The 16,328-nt window shown below is 41.3% G+C and overlaps 2 protein-coding genes across 3 annotated transcripts in view; both read left to right on the top strand.

Moving 5' to 3' along the window:
* The first annotated feature begins 965 nt into the window (after window positions 1-965).
* The window catches only part of hoxc10a (homeobox C10a), a 39,377-nt gene continuing 24,014 nt past the window's right edge, over window positions 966-16,328 (top strand). The window contains exons 1-2 of one of the 2 annotated variants that reach the window (XM_035957012.2): window positions 966-1,799; window positions 3,719-5,041. In XM_035957012.2, the coding sequence (XP_035812905.2) occupies window positions 1,085-1,799; window positions 3,719-3,996 (993 nt within the window). In that variant the 5' untranslated portion in view covers window positions 966-1,084 and the 3' untranslated portion in view covers window positions 3,997-5,041. The remainder of the gene's footprint in view (window positions 1,800-3,718; window positions 5,042-16,328) is intronic. The other variant, XM_055012806.1, reaches the window with a different exon arrangement.
* On the top strand, window positions 11,835-14,388 carry hoxc9a (homeobox C9a). The gene is made up of 2 exons (XM_023289670.3): window positions 11,835-12,501; window positions 13,556-14,388. The coding sequence occupies exons 1-2, from the start codon at window positions 11,958-11,960 to the stop codon at window positions 13,798-13,800; spliced, it is 789 nt and encodes a 262-aa protein (XP_023145438.1). The 5' UTR covers window positions 11,835-11,957; the 3' UTR covers window positions 13,801-14,388.

The following is a 16,328-nucleotide window of genomic DNA, read 5'->3' as shown; positions in this document are numbered from 1 at the left end:
AGAAAAGAAAAAGCACTGTGCTAGTTTTCATTTTATTTTACACCACAATAATAACTATCATTTTAGGCCATCATTTGCGCACAAATTCCAGCGACTAGTTTAAATTTTGTAGCACATTTCATCAAAAGAAACAATTAAATAGCCAAGTGTTGTTTCATGAGTTAGTTAAATTATGTAACTGGTCAAATAACGTGATAAACTTGTTTTTATTTAACGAATTGAAATTTGGTGCAGTTTTGCTGCAGTAGCAGTAATATAAAGATAAGTGCAAATACGAAATTTGAGTGTCCACATTTAAAATCAACTTTAGGTGACTGTAATTCTACAAATGCATTATTACTTCAGGAGATATCCTACAGTTCTAGGTTTAACAGATCAAATGCAAAAACGAACATGGTACTTCCTTTGCTACTTCACAACATCAGTGAGACTAGTTTTTTCCTCAGTTTACCGCTCGTAAAAACACGTCCTGGCTTTTCTGCAGTGGTTTTCTCGAACAAATAACACACCTACGCACAGCTTACCTGCGAAATCTGTGGCAACAACAAAGCAAACCGATGAAAACAGAAAATGAACTGACACAAAATGCACTCTATTGACAAATCCTCGATGGCTTCATCTCCACAGCGCGTAAAACAAGTCAAACGGCGACTAAGTTAATTTTCTCTCAAGTATTTTAAAGTTTTGAACTGAAATGGAATTAAAATGTTCAAAAACGGCGTAGTAAGTGCCCTTCCAAAAAAATTCCCTGCCGCAGCAGCAGTCGTCCTTTGTTCTTCCTGGTGTGGCCTGCTGTTGTGACCGGTGGATGATCGCTGGGCGGCGCTCTTGCTCCACCAAAAAGCCTCCAGGTTTCCCAACTTGACCGCGCTGACGTCACGTCAGTCTGGAGCATCAAGGCCACTTCCACGCCGCTATTGGTCTGAAACTCACATGACATGTCTCCGAGCATCCATAATTATGTTCCTGATATTTTTGCACCCCCCTCCAAAAGATGTCAGCATCCTACTGTCCTTGTTCTCCTGGAGAAATCCCGTAGTTCAGAGCAGTGGAACACACCATTCCTGAGTTACCACATGCAAAAATGTCATGTCCGAACAACATAGCTCCCGGTAACTTCCTCATGGATTCCTTAATGGGAGGATCATCTTCCTTCAGGGGTGAGGGTTATTCCAGCAACCCCGGAATGTACATCCACTCAGCTGCAGAGTACGGATATTCAGTGATGAGAAACAATGGCAAGGTTGGACCGTCTCCCCTCTCCAAAAGAGACGAGCTTCCTCCGGGCGCTCTGCCGCTCAGCGGCTTCCAGGATGCGTCCTACCTGTCAACACAGCTGGCTCCGTGGACCCCAGGCTCCAAAACCAGTAGGGACGAACAACCTGTTGCCCAGTGTTTACAACCCTGCTCGTTTCCAGCGGGCAGCGTCAAAGAGGAGGCGTTTTGTTGCCTCTATCAGGATGACAGCAATAAGGGGAAGCAGACAACAGAGTCAGCCACTTACATCCGGCTTGGGGACAATAGCAGTCGGTCTGAGCAAACTGCCGCCTCATCCAGCGGCTGTTTCCAGGTGTACAACGTAGAGAGGCCGCAGCAAGACGACCAGCAATTCCCCTCCGGCTTCTCTCTGACCCACTTGGCGACATCTGTTGAATCAGCGGCAGAATCGACAATAAGTTGCAGTAAATCGGCGCAGGACACAACGAGGGAGGTTTCAAAAGCAGATGAGAGTCAGAGCAAGAGGGAAGAGAAGGCCAAGAGTGACAGCTGTTCAGATAACTCGGACGGGGAATTAAAAGGTAGATTATACGCCCCTCATCCCCCTCCTCCTCACACATGCACACATGTACACATAATGCTGCGCAGAAATACAGTACAAACACGCACACACACCATTTGTTTGACAGTTTCAATAAAATTAGCCCACACGTGCATTATTCATAAGTTGAGCCTGCGCACGTTGCGTTTGTGTCACAGTGGTGTAATGCAGGCTTGTGTTTGATAGCAGTCATATGGGCTGTATGGGCTTTTGACAGTCTCGCCCAGCGGGGGTTATGGTGCCCGTGGCATTTAACACCTTTCCATTAATTTGAGAATGTGAGATGGGCAGTTATCATTGAAATAAACACGCTCTCTCTCTCACACACACACGTTTATACACACACACACACACACACACACACACACACACACACACACACACACACACGCTGTCGCTTTCTCTCTCTCTTCCAGGGGTCATTTCCATCGTGAGACCTAACCATTTTCAACAGCATCGTTTTATGCTTCAAAATTCTGGTGTGGAGCCAACATTAAATTCTCCGCTGCTGCTCCAGTTGAAAACCTCTGGTCACAGCGCCCCGAATATTACAGCCGCCAGGAGACATTTCTAAATATTAAATTTGAGAAAGCTCCATAATAAATTTGCACTTTTCTGCGTCGACGCAATTCATGATAATCCACTCGAGTTTTTACTGCGTAATTATTTCAAGCGAAAACCCACTTTTGAGCGCATTTGTTTTCATTGACAGTGGCTGGCTGATGCGAATGAATTTGGCCTTTTTTCCCCATCCGTTTAGCGAAACCACGAATATGCACGATTGAATTAAATGCTTAAACTGAATTTATATGGAAAAATGACCATCAGTTGATCATACTCTAAACACAAGAATTATTAGTAATAATATTTCTGTCCCCTCAGAAACTGATTCAAGCTATGCAGTTAATATTTATGCATATTTTTCTTTAGCTTTTATTTAAAATTAGTTTCATTATGTTATTTGTGGATTTAGGTGATAGCTTCATACATTATAACCAATTCGCTTCTTTTATTTTTAATTTAATTGGAGTGTGTGTGTGTGTGTGTGTGTGTGTGTGTGTGTGTGTGTGTGTGTGTGTGTGTGTGTGTGTGTGTGTGTGTGTGTGTGTGTGTGTGTGTGTGTGTGTGTGTGTGTGTGTGTGTGTGTGTGTGTGTGTGTGTGTGTGTGTGTGTGTGTGTGTGTGTGTGTCCTGTTAATCTCATGTTACTGAATTAAATGTTTTGGTAATGATTAAATGTGGGCCCCACACTGTGTTCACATTAGGGTAATTATTGTATACTGTAACCTGTGTGTGTGAGTGTGCGTGTGTGTGTTATTCCCCAGAGTGTGCAAGCTAATCAAGAAATTAACTCAATGTGCAGCAGTGTGATTTTTTCCCCCCTCCTACTGCTACTGTGGAGATGTCTTCCTTCTTTGTCTTCTTATTTTAAAGTCTGTTATTATGCTGCAGAGACTTCCCTTTTATTTTGAGATGAACCTCCGAAAAATTCATTTGGCACCGGTGTGCAAAGGTAATAAAATTTTATGGGAGTCTGAGGTCCAGCATAGACAAAAGAAGTGCTTACACACCCTACTTTGATTTGATCCAATTATAGTTCTACATCACACAAAAGCAATTTGCAAGCAGTAGGAGTTGGTGCAAAAAAGATGCGATGCTCGGCATTTGTTCATTTTGTTCAAGAGAAGGAAGAGTCCACACGCAGGTAAAGCTGAACTTAGAAACTACTAGTTCTTTAACCTACTTGGACGGTGTTGAATGTGCATTTGTTCTATGGGTGTGTACACAGCATCCAGTCTATAGGAAGCAGGTTGTAATGCTGCAAACGATCTCTGCGCAAAAATGTACTGTGATGATTTGGCCGCAGTTTCTTATTGTTGTTTTTATCTCTCTCCGGTAGGTGACTTATCCGCGGAAAAGACAACGGGGAACTGGTTAAAAGCCAAAAGTGGAAGGAAGAAGCGGTGTCCCTACACAAAGCACCAGACGCTGGAGCTGGAGAAGGAGTTCTTGTTCAACATGTATCTGTCTCGGGAGCGCCGCCTGGAGATCAGCCGGAGTATTAACCTGACCGACAGACAGGTCAAGATCTGGTTCCAAAACAGACGCATGAAGCTCAAAAAGCTCAGCAGGGAGAACCGAGAAAGGGAGCACAGTGCAGTTTACAACTACTCCTGAATTTTTTTTTTTAAATCGCCGCACATATGCACACTCACACATACATTTACACGCATACATACACACACTTACCACATGCATATGCATAGACACGACAGATACACACATGCATGTGTCATTTTTGTAATGAAACCAATCAGCCATTCATTTATACATTTTTCTCTTCATATGTACACAAACACACACATAGCTACACACAACGTGCCTTCCTTATAAAAACGGTGCAACTTGCAGACCAAACTTAACTTCTGGGTGAACACTTGCAGCAGCACTGGAACAGTGAGGTGTTACCATATAATTATAGTTATAATATGACATGATCCAAAGGAAAGGAGGAGGCAATTCTCAAGTAGTCTATAAATAACAAGTGGCATGTGAGCAGTTTCACTTTGCTAAGCTGTAATGAATGTTTTGCCACTTGCTTCTTCCCTGGTCTCTGTTGCTGTGGCATTTTTTTCGTGCAGTGTAATGTGCATGCACAAGATGATTTTAAGCTATGTCATGGCAAACGATTCCAAAACAATAAAAAAAAAGGAGGAAGGAAATGGAAAGGTATTACCAACTTTGTCCTTCCCCTGACATAGTGGTGAAAATGAGAGGGAGGGAGAGAGACTGCGGATGAGAGAAGGAGATCATGGCAGTTTTAATAGAAGTGAGAGACCATAACGTTGATTTAAATATTATCCAGGTGACCACAGTAAGTCAAGGTCATAAAATTCTAATGTCAGGTTCGCCCTGGAAAGCGTTGGGGGTGGATTTTATGATCTGCAAATATAATGTGCTGCAGCAGTAAAGATGCGTTTAAAGGTGTGTGTGGAGGAGGGCTAATCCACACAGCAGAGACTGCAATGTGCAGGATCCAGGCGAGGCGCGCTGGGCTGGAAGGAGCAGCCTGCCTCCACCCGGGATAATGGAGCTACATGGGAGCAGGAGATAAGAAAGATGGTGGATAAAGGAGGAACGCGGCGGCCGCAGGAACAATAACAAGGCAAACACGTGGATAACAAAGCGTACCTGGGAGGCGTCTGCAGGATGCAAGAGGAAGGTAGGACTGCAATATTTTTTATTTCCTATTCCGGAAAGCATGCCACAGATGTCAGGGCAGCGTATTTGACAGCTCGTGGCACGCATGGTGCACGCCTGCTCCTGTCGATAGTTTATATGAAGTTGTTGTGTATTAATCAGTGAGCTGCTGCAGCTGATTACTACTATTTCTCACTTGAATTATAAGCTTGGTTGCTGGTTATTTTTGGCATTCTGCATATTGACTGTGAACTGAGATTTTTTTAAGGCAACTTTGCTGAACAGCTGAATAAATTATTGTGTCATGCTGCGGTTAAAATTGCTACTAAAATTAGATTGACATGGTATTTATGAGTAAACACGTCCAGGCATGCGTGTCTATCTGAGATGCACAGGCAGTGTTTAAAACAAAGTAGCTTGATTGCAGCCTAGCAGAGCACAGTGTGTTTCATGTGTTGGTACTCGCCTTTTCCTCTTTGTGTTGGGTAGTGTTAATCCTCACTTGGCTTTTGCATGCATTTTTCCTTTCCATGGATTTTAACCCCCTTTTGCGCGAAGCTGAAGCGTGGTTTAGGTAGTTTCATGTTGTTGGGGTTGGCTTCCTGGCTCGGCAACAAGAAACTGCCTTGATTACGTCAGTTCGTCTTCATCAAGGGCACAATTTCCGCTGAATTACCCCCTATAGTCACCCAGGTCCCCGCAAATGGCATTGTAAATGAACTGAGCTGCAATACCTTGGACAGAGACGTTTTCTTTCTTTGCTGTTATTTTGTGGTGGGCTGTAAAACCTTCTGAGGCTCTCAGGAGGAGAATAGGTTGTAAACAACCTGGGGTAAAGTTTTAGACTGCGTTGTGTTGCATCTGTCATCGCTGGCCTGCCGGCTTCGGTTTCAGTTCGTGTTTTCAGCTGTGTTATCATGGGATTGATAGATGGAGAGATGACATGGATGCACGCATGGCTTTGATAGAGAGATGTCACTTATTTGTCTCGTGAATTCATCTGACCAATGAAGCTGGGTCTGGGGCAGGAAATGGATGCATATTGACACTCCCATTATTTGATCTGAGCAGTCTTCTTTCTAATGACTGCTAATGCACCATTGCTGCAAAGCTTTTATTCCCAAATGCCGTGCAATCTCCAAATTGCTGTAAAGTTTTACAATGGGAATACGCCTGATAATAAAACACACACCACTGGCTACATGATGTGAAATAATGCTGACTTTGAAGATGAGTGTTTCCAGAAACTTCAACAAAAAAATAAAATCTGCACTGGAAGTTACAGAAATCATTCAGTTAGAAGCCACATTTTGTGATTGAGGCCTGTTTTGGTTTTTAAAATCCAATTTAAAATCACTCAGACACGATTTATTTGTGTCTTAAAAAATTCATCTCTTTTATCACACGCTTTAGCTTTTCTTCATGTGGTTTTATTGCAAAGTTTGAAGTGGATTTATTTTTCTCCTCGGCAAATCAATGAAAAGAAGATTTTGTCGTTTCGGATAAAAATTACAGATTAGAATGCTTTTATCTTCTGTAGATTTCAACTGAAATACTTTCAGCTTTATATATTTGTCTTATAACACTTATATTTAATAATTAATTTTAACTAGTATTTATTTCTAGCACATTTATTATTATTAGAAGCCATTCTTGCACGCTAGTAAACCATTGACCATCACAGGTTTCGACCATAACTTTATTTATCTTTTTCCTTGCGCAGTCAATAATTTCTTTACTGTTACTGTAAACATATTCAAATAAACCAAGACTTATTGGGGCAAATAGAAATCTTTTGCAAAAGGATTATCTTATGTAAGAAAAACAATACGTTATCTATGATATAGTTTATTTTTGTGCTACAGTCAGCGTCTTTTCTGCAAAGGAGTCCAGTGTTTGTACTGGTCACTATCTCCCCTTGTTTTCTCAGCCCCCTCCTTTTGGCTGCAGTACCACTGGAAGAGACAGTCTGGAATCCAAAGTCACTTTCATTCAGCTCAGTGAATGAGTGTCTCCCTTGGAATGCATCACTGACAAAGACTTTACAGCGCTGGAAACAGCCCCGAGAGCTGCACAGATTCACCCTAAAACCATATACACATAAAGTCATTTATTTCACTTTGTAGTGGCGCACAGGAACTGAAGCCTATAGACAGCCACTTCCTTGGGACAGCTCGAGAAGTGTTACTGCCACTGGCATGATCAGACATGAACCAAATATGCTAACTAAAGGCTTTTCCTTTCCCCCTCGTCTTTTTCGGCTCACATTAGGTTTTTCTTGTGAGATGCAGGATAAATTAGCACCTCTGAGCTGCTTTTTTTAGAGCTTAAAGATTAAATTCAGAAGACGAGGAACATTAACTTTCTTTCTATGGCAAAATGTGAAGATTTTTTTTGTACAGCGTTTGCAGAATGAAACTCAAAATGTGGCTTCTGTTGGGAGTTTTTTTCATGACAGTTCATAATTTGGAGTGACTGCTGTCCGTCATTATATGGATTTTCAGTCTAAACTTCAATATTTACATTAAGCCATATTTAAAACATTTTTTATTTTAAATTCAAGCGATCGTGATAATTATCTCACACAAATTACTTCACCGTTTTGTCCACGATAAAACTTTGCTATACTACGGGAATGCATCATATCATTGTCGCATGGCCTATACTCACCATGAGAATATCGATATTGATCAGCAATAATTCACTGAATTAATGCTGAAAACTGCGATTTGAGAAAGTGGTTGCAATAAAAGAGCATTTTATACGAGATGGAAGTTGAATTCATTAGAATATGAACTAAGGGTCTGGATTGGTTGGATTTTGGATTGTAAGAAACAGGTATATGCAGCTATTATTGGTCAGAGAACTCTTTGATACAGGATGAGAAATACGGATTATTTTTGGAGTTTGAGCTGTTGTCTGCAGTGCTTCCTGTTCAGCACATGGGCTTTTAAAAAAACCTTGTGATATATACAGAGAAATGTCCACATATACGGAGATTATTGTCCGAATATTGCATATTGTAAACCACTCATCTGGAGAAACTGAACTGTGCGTATGTGTGTGTGTGTGTGTGTGCGTGCGTGCGTGCGTGTGTGTGTGTGAGAAAGACAGAGAGAGAAGTTTGGAATTTCATTTGCAAATTTGCTGTTATCATATGTTGTAAGTGTTTCTCTTAGGTTATAATTATATTCAGTGTCACCCTTATAAATAGAATAAACAGCGTGCCTCCCTCTGCCATTTCGCATTACGCAGAAGCCTGCAATTTGTGACCACAGTGCTAAAGAAGAAAGTCATGTTAAAACGCATTGCGTACGTCGTTCGTTTATTATGCAGCCCCCCAGCAATGGCGCAGACGAGTTGTGCTGATTGAAGTAAGCGCAAACAACTCTCTTGTCAATGAAGATTGTTTTGTTTTTTTTTTTTAACCCTGCACAATATAATTTGATCTAAACCAGCACGCCGAGCTCTGCTATTATGATAATAAGGATTTACATGCAGTCTATCAGTCTCCTAGGCTGCCATTCATACATGTATACTCAGCATTTTGCCATTCTGGAATCTTTTAGTTACTTGCGGATGAATTGATGCTCCTAACTAGAGCTCCTTTGTTGAACAGTCTGTTTATTTGCATTTTTACGCAGAAGAAAATTAATATGAAGCGTCAGTGCACTTGGGTGGTGAAATCAGGCTACAGCTGAAATTTGTCTCGCTGTTAGGTTTTTGCTCTTTCGGGTTCAATTGCAGTCTGACTAGTCCTGGCTGCACACAAATGGTCTATATCTAAAACAAAACCCACATTGTCCACACCAGTAAGCATCGCCATACTGCTGTTAGCCTGTCGTTTGCGTCATACTGAACTAGATAGCATCAGTGTTTGGCACTACTGTTTTCAACACAACTGATTCATGATTTTTTGCTTCTGACGCTCAGGCCGATCCAGCATAACCCTAAGCTACAGCTAAATTTGAGCACAACATATAGACTCCGTTATTCGCAGTGGTTTGGGGTTGTCATATGTTGTATAAACCTCGAAGACAAATGTGTGAGTTTTGGAGCACAGAGCTAAAATGGATTTTTTTCCATGCACGAGCGCAGAGGCATCTAAAAGCAAGTCACACCAGTAGCTGGGTGTAATTAGTCTCCGTCTGAACTCTTAAATGTGTTTATTTACTAATTACCAGCATTATATTTGTATATTGGGGATATTCGCGCATGTATGGTCGAACAGAAACACTTATTATACTCTGTTTACCATCGCAGACCGTGTTTTTGGGCCAAGTATTAAAGAGGAACTAAGATAGAATATTTGAAATGTATTCTACAATTCAACAAAGTGGGATCCTCTCGGCAATATCATCTCAAATAGCCTATTTGGAAATGTGTCAGAGAAGAACAGATAAAGATGACAGAGACTGCAAAAATAAGAAATGATAACAACACAGGATTATTTTGTGATGTGATCTTTTTATTATAGCACATTAAGGCAGATAAACAAGTGACTAAGATGTAAAAATAATTTATTTACTTCTCATTAATGGCACACACACAGTCTGTCTCACACGTACGCGCACACACACATGCACACGTGGACTCAGGCGCACAGGCGTACAGCTAAAACAGTATAAATGATCAGACTGGATTATTGTTGACATCGATACCGGATATATAATGCGGTTATGTGACCATATGTTATGGTAATAAATGGCCAGTGAGCACCGTTTTGTTTGAGCTTTATTTGCGACAGTGGAACAAACAGACAGTAAAACCCTCAACCTGCAGAAAACAGCAACTTTAAAGAGAGCTGATTTAGAATACAGTAAATCTAGTAAATTGATTTATTCCTGTGAACATGTGGGGAAATATTTAACTCGGCTCAGATTCGCGCATTCATCAGCACACACCAGGACACCGTTTGGCGTTATCCGGGTTAAGGTCTGACGTCTGGCCTTTTAAATTTCATGGTTGAATCTGAACTCAGCAGCCAGGACAAGCATGGCACCACCTAATGCATACTGATTACATTTAGTTTTACTCCACCAAGCCCAGATATGGACATTACCTCAGCTAATGTCCATGCCTAAGAATTTATTTTGACCAAAGCTGAATTTATTCTAGGATAAATAGTGCCACTTTAATCACTGTAATTTGGCGATGGCAAAGGCTTGTTAGTTATTTTCCTACAGACGCACTACACTCATTTGTACCCATCAGTGCAAAATTGAGATTTATTTCTAAAATATTGCCTTTCGTCTCTTTGCTTAGTCTGACGTTTCTTATTTTGGAATTTATGGTTTTCAGTTTTAGCCCACTTACAGCTCATTTCTAGCACAATAAAATGTGGTTTGTTCGGCTACAGTGCTACAATTTCACTTTTGCACCTGACAACTATCAGCTCAACACGTCCTTATTGAGATTTCTTCTCTTAAAGGTTGGAATAATTCAACTTTTTTCACAATCCAACTTATTTTGCAAACTACCCGCCCACAATAAATGTATTAAAGAATAGTATTTGAAACCAACAACCAGGAATTACGCACAGAATCGTAAATACGCACACAAAATAGCCTGAAGTCCACCAAAAATAAAACACTTGAGCTCAAACATTTATGCATATTTAAAACGTCTGCAGGTTTTGGGCTTTAATAATTCATCAGCTTTTGTTATCCACCTCACCCAGTGTGCACGAATGCATTGCTCTTTCAGTATGGATGCCTAATTGCGTTCCGTGTGACGCTGGTGGCTTCTTTGGTTACTTCCTTGTCACCGTATATAGCATTGTGTTATTTGCTGTGTCGCTGCATCTCTTGCTGAAGAGTTCAGGGTTGTTTCACAGCTCACTAACTGTCGAGCTACTCAAGTATATTGCAGGGCAAAACAGCAAACTCAAGTGACTGGATACAACAGTAACATTATCCTGGTTATTAAAGCTTTCATCGAGTTAGCCCTTTAACGAACCCTTTTACTTCTGCATGCCATGCTTCCCCCTTTGCTGTCTTCGGCCTTGAATTGTTTCACATGTAGCCCAGTGGTGAAGTTTGGTTTTTTTTTATGTCGAGCTAGGAACTCGGGTGCAGTCTTATTAACGACACGTTTATGAACAATCAAATGGTCCTCGTTAAAATTTATTGATGTGCATAAAACTATGAACGGTCACCAGCCGAATATAGCCCGCTGTAGTGGGCTGCTTGTCAAGAATCTGAATCCCCTCCTCTCCTATCTCTGCAGATCCCATTTAGGAAATGTTTGGTTTGCCCTCGTTAAAACAGTGCAAACTTTATTATCGCTGTGTCCTGCATCCCTTATTATGATCTTCTCTCTGTCAACTGTGTAGTCTCTGTATATGCACCGAGAAGGTTTCTGTCTCTGTTCAGAAATAAACAGCATTCCTGAGGAAGTTATAAATGCTTCACTTTATCAAATGTGCTGCAGGTTTGATAAAGATAAAACGAGCCAACTATTCAATAAACACTTGAATGCTGTAATACTATCCATCGCAATAGCATGGAGGCTACGGTAGATTTTGCTAGACAGAGATTGATTACACCATCAAATAGTGCCTTGGTTTCAGACGTAATGTGCGCAGGTCTGTAGTGCGACGAGAGAAAAGCTCCACTACTCGCGCTAGAGATGCAAAATTTCTTTACAAAGAAACACTGTTGTTAAAGTTACCTCTAAACGTCCGAGAAAAGGAGTAAAAGAGCACATTCGTTAATCCGATTAATGTGCTTTGGTATCCCGGGATAAGTGGCGCATTGATCCACTGTACAATTTTTGTGGGGGTAAATATAATCACGTGTCGCGGAGGCAGCCAATAGCAGCCAGGGAAGCGTTGAGAAATAATTACCTGCCTTGATTGTTCTATGGCTAGATAAAAAAGTACACATACACTCCATATAATAATCGGATGCATGTAAAAGAGTCGGGGAGGCTTCGTCATGTCGACCACGGGTCCCATAAGTAATTATTATGTGGACTCCTTGATTAACCATGAAAACGAGGATGTCCTTGCTGCAACTCGGTTCTCGGCGCCCGGTTCGCACCCAGCCGGCCCTCGTCCGACGTCCCTAGTACCGGAGTGTGCTGACTATCCTTCCTGCAGCTTCGCACCCAAGGCACCCGTCTTCTCCACCTCCTGGGCCCCTGTACACTCTCAATCATCAGTGGTTTACCATCCATACAGTCACCAACCTCACTTAGGCACAGACTCGAGGTATATGCGGTCATGGCTGGAGCCGATATCAGGCGCCGTGCCTTTCCATGGCTATCCGGGGAACAGCAGGCATTATGGGCTGAAGCCCGACGCCTTTCAGGAGCACAGAGCCGGCGAGTGCCTCGGCTCCAGCGGACGGACCTACACGGATTATCTGTACTGCTCAGCCACTGACATGCGGGACAAGACGCAGCAGAATATCCCCTCTCCAGAGTCGGAGCTCCTGGCTTCAGGGAAACATAAAGACGACAAGCCGGAGCTAGATCCGAGTAAGTTCAAGCTCTCCTACGGTCTTTTTTGCGGGTGGGAAGTGAAGTCTGTGTAAAACTGCTTTCGTTTAGAGGCATTTTAACGCCGTGCGTAAAGTGGGATTATAAGCGATTTCTTCCATGCCTTTTTCAGCTCGGCTCCCAGTCGCCTCTGCTAGGTGGAAAGCTTTAGGAACTACAAAAGACAAATGCTACTAGGCTAATATTGGGGCTGTAAAACCAGACGGGGGCTGTAAACATGGACTCAAAACGACAGAAAGACGTTGAATTTGGATGGATGTTTCATCATGTTAAAACACGCAAGGTGTTCCCTGGAAAGTGAGCAACTTATACGAGTCACTATTCATCAGTAAAATGCCACATGGTGCATTTTTGTCACTCTATTCTGACCCCGTGCCATTAAACACGGCACATTAAACCGTGTAAGGCAACTTTAAGGTCTAATATTTTTATGTAGGCCCATCCTGTGAGGTAAAAGCCACATTTTGGCTCAGTTTGACCCCAAGTAGTAAAATGCATAATTCGGCCACATTATAACTGAGAAGATTATATACATATAACCTGCATATGTCAATTTGCTTCCCTCTCTGGGTCCAAAACAAATTCGCATGACTCTTCCAGCCAACTTGGGGAATGTAGGGACATACTCGACGACTTTTACCACGGACCTGTAAAGGCTTGAACCACGGGCCATTTTATGGGCCAATAAAGTGAATAAGCGCATTGAGTATTTTACGACGGTGTTACTCACAAGTTAAGGGGACAAGGAAACAAATCAGTCGAGGCTTGGATGAGTGTAAGGCTTGAGAATCTTTATTTAAAATGTTTTCTGTCAGTTAAGCTTTAATGTTGAACGCCAAACGTTTGTATGATTGTTTTTAGACGTGGCACCTTCTGATAAGGCTTGCAGTAAATCCAGAGGCATATTTATTTGAAGGGTTAAACCTTAATGTGGGAGTCATTTGTCATTGTTTCTGTTTTGAAAATGCCACAGCGTTTCCTCTTGTTGTTATTCAGACTTCATTATTAGGATGGTTTCTTCTTTTATTTGCAGATAACCCGGTGGCAAATTGGATACATGCCCGCTCCACGAGGAAGAAGCGGTGTCCTTACACAAAATACCAGACTCTCGAACTGGAAAAGGAGTTTTTGTTCAATATGTACCTTACAAGAGACCGCCGATACGAGGTCGCTCGGGTGCTGAATCTGACCGAGAGGCAGGTCAAAATCTGGTTTCAGAATCGGCGAATGAAGATGAAGAAAATGAACAAAGAAAAGACCGACAGCAAAGAACAATAATGTGGACTGCAGTTGAGAAAATACAAACCATAATAACCACTAGTCACATGGACAGCACAGATGTACCAAAACTCACGAAGAGCCCCCTTCTACTCGTCATATTTATCACTTTTTTGTTGGATTTCTTTTTTTTGTATTCACATTTAACTTCGAGACTGATGCTGATTATAATTTTCTAGTGCACATTCATGTGTCCAGTGTTCAAAAAAAACTTCTAAGGAGATAATTACATTCTGCTTTCACTTCTAAATACTTTTCTGTTTTTGGTTTTTTTTTGTAAGACAAAATTAAAGAAACGCAGTTTGGATACGTGAAACTGTCCGAGGAAAGAGAATACTTGAATTCTTTTGAATTTCACAAAACCCATAATTTATGATGTGAATGTTTTCTTTCATGTTTTATTTCCTTTGTACGTTGTTGTGCAGGTGTAGTATTTTGTACAGAAACATCTGCGTCTGTCTTGTATTTTTGTGATCGTTGTTGCTGTATTTGTGCGCCCGTTTTTGTTTTTTTTTGACTGTAGCCTTCGAGTTTAATTAGAAAGTGTAGATATAGACCTCTGCAAATATAACCATAATCACAAGTGCTTGTATTCTGTGTTCATTGTGACTTTGTGGGTAACATGTTTGCGATTAAGCGCATTAAGAAGCAACATGGCTACACAGAGAGAGTACCCAAAAAACAATATATTATTCATAATCAGGGAAAGTTTTTCTCTGCCTTTAAAGAAACCACAGGGAAATTGAGTCACCAAATCACTATTGGCTAAGCTACATGTTGCAAACAGATGGATGTTTTTATTTTTTTTATTTATTTTTAAAAATTTTTTTGATATTTAATCTCCTCCAGTTCTGACTATGTTTTGGCCGCTTAGCCTTCCTCCAAGTACAGCTAAGGCCCAAATGCGCTTTGCCACTGCAAATAATTGCGAAAGCTGGAGGTTGGCAGCGTATTTAAGGCTTTAGCAGGACAACTTTGGTTCAGTTTTGCTTTGGATTGCTATAAATACGCGTCTTATTTGCCTTAATTAAATCCCAGCCATCTCAATTTGCATTTAAGCATTTTAGAAGCAATACAGACATAGAATAAACACAAACATCCGCGTGTTGGTTATTTACATAAAACACATTTCTTCAAAAACTAGAATTCCTTCTGCTGTTTTGTGATAAAATTATGTGGAGCTACAACAACATAGCTCATGTAAAATTTTCACAAAACATTCCAATAAGAGCAAAAATAAATACATGCTGCCCTGGATGCGTTCATGCCCCAAACATTTACGCACTATTTCCAAGAATCTGCCTGTTTTTAAATATTAATACTTCAAAACGTCCTCATTCATCTTGCACATTTTTAATTGCATACTTTTGCCAAGGCGGTCACTAGATCTGGGGACAAATTTTGAACAGCTGAGTTTTCAAGCGAGAAGACAATCTCCCATGTCTCGCATTTGTTTCCTGGGATAGGCCCTAAATTGCCTTTTTGTGGTGGCAAACAATACGGACAGGATGCTGTAATTTCAAAGCCCCAATCCAGTGCATTTCCGCTCAGCTCGGACAAAAATGCCACTTTTACAGCCCCTGTTGGAGCTCGGCTGTTTGTCTCAAATGCAGACGAACAAAGCAAACTCGACTAACTGGCTAGACGTCTGGGCTAAATTACTTTATGGTTTTAATGGACGGTGGTGGTGGACTCGTTCAAAGGAGAGTCATGCGCACTGGTCGGGGGGTTACTTTTGCCTGATGGGCCTGCCGCAGCCCCCCTGCACTTCATCACATGAGTGTGGTCTATTAGCCTACAATTAGACAGGAAAAAGTCAATAGTTATTATGCATAAATGTGAGTGCTGCAGAACGCTCTTATCGCTTCTAGAAAAGTAGCCATGACAGGGAACGATGCTGCACAGCGACTACTTCAAACACGCAGTAAAACAAAGTACTCACGTGGTTATAGATTTTGGTGATGAATAGCTGCTTTAACTCAGCTTTATTTAAATGTAAAGGACAGGATACGTACATAGAAGCTTTGGACAAATGGGGAGACTGTTCTGTCCACCAGGCAGTATTTTTCTGATTGGTGGATTCATTCATGCTTAGGGACTCATCTCAACGCTAGATGACGCTGTTGGTCCACGTTTTGAGCAGGGTCTCTGCGTCCAGGGGCTTTTTTTAACAGCTCTGTGGCTTGGCTGGAGAATGAAGAGTAACCTATCGATGACAAAATGACAGATATGGTCAACCACCGCATTTTGTGTAATAGGCCACAGAGCAGCTCTTTGCAATGCAGCGAGCTGCTTGTTGTTGTGTGTGCGCAGAGTGTGCGCATAAACAAGATGCATTATGTCGTGTTTTTATTTTTCAGAATCCTAATTATGTTGTTGTCTAATTTTGTCGCGTTTTTTTTGTTTTAAAAAGCGTGTTAATTGTCTGCGAATTTATGAATGTATTTTTATACATTATAGGGGATGCTAATTTTAAATGCTACACATTGTCTACCCGTTTAAAAAAGGAATAATTTGTCTTTTCAACA

The sequence above is a fragment of the Amphiprion ocellaris genome, chromosome 8, assembly GCF_022539595.1.
Source record: "Amphiprion ocellaris isolate individual 3 ecotype Okinawa chromosome 8, ASM2253959v1, whole genome shotgun sequence".
Classification (NCBI taxonomy): domain Eukaryota; kingdom Metazoa; phylum Chordata; class Actinopteri; family Pomacentridae; genus Amphiprion; species Amphiprion ocellaris.
This window is presented reverse-complemented; position numbering and strand designations above follow the sequence as displayed.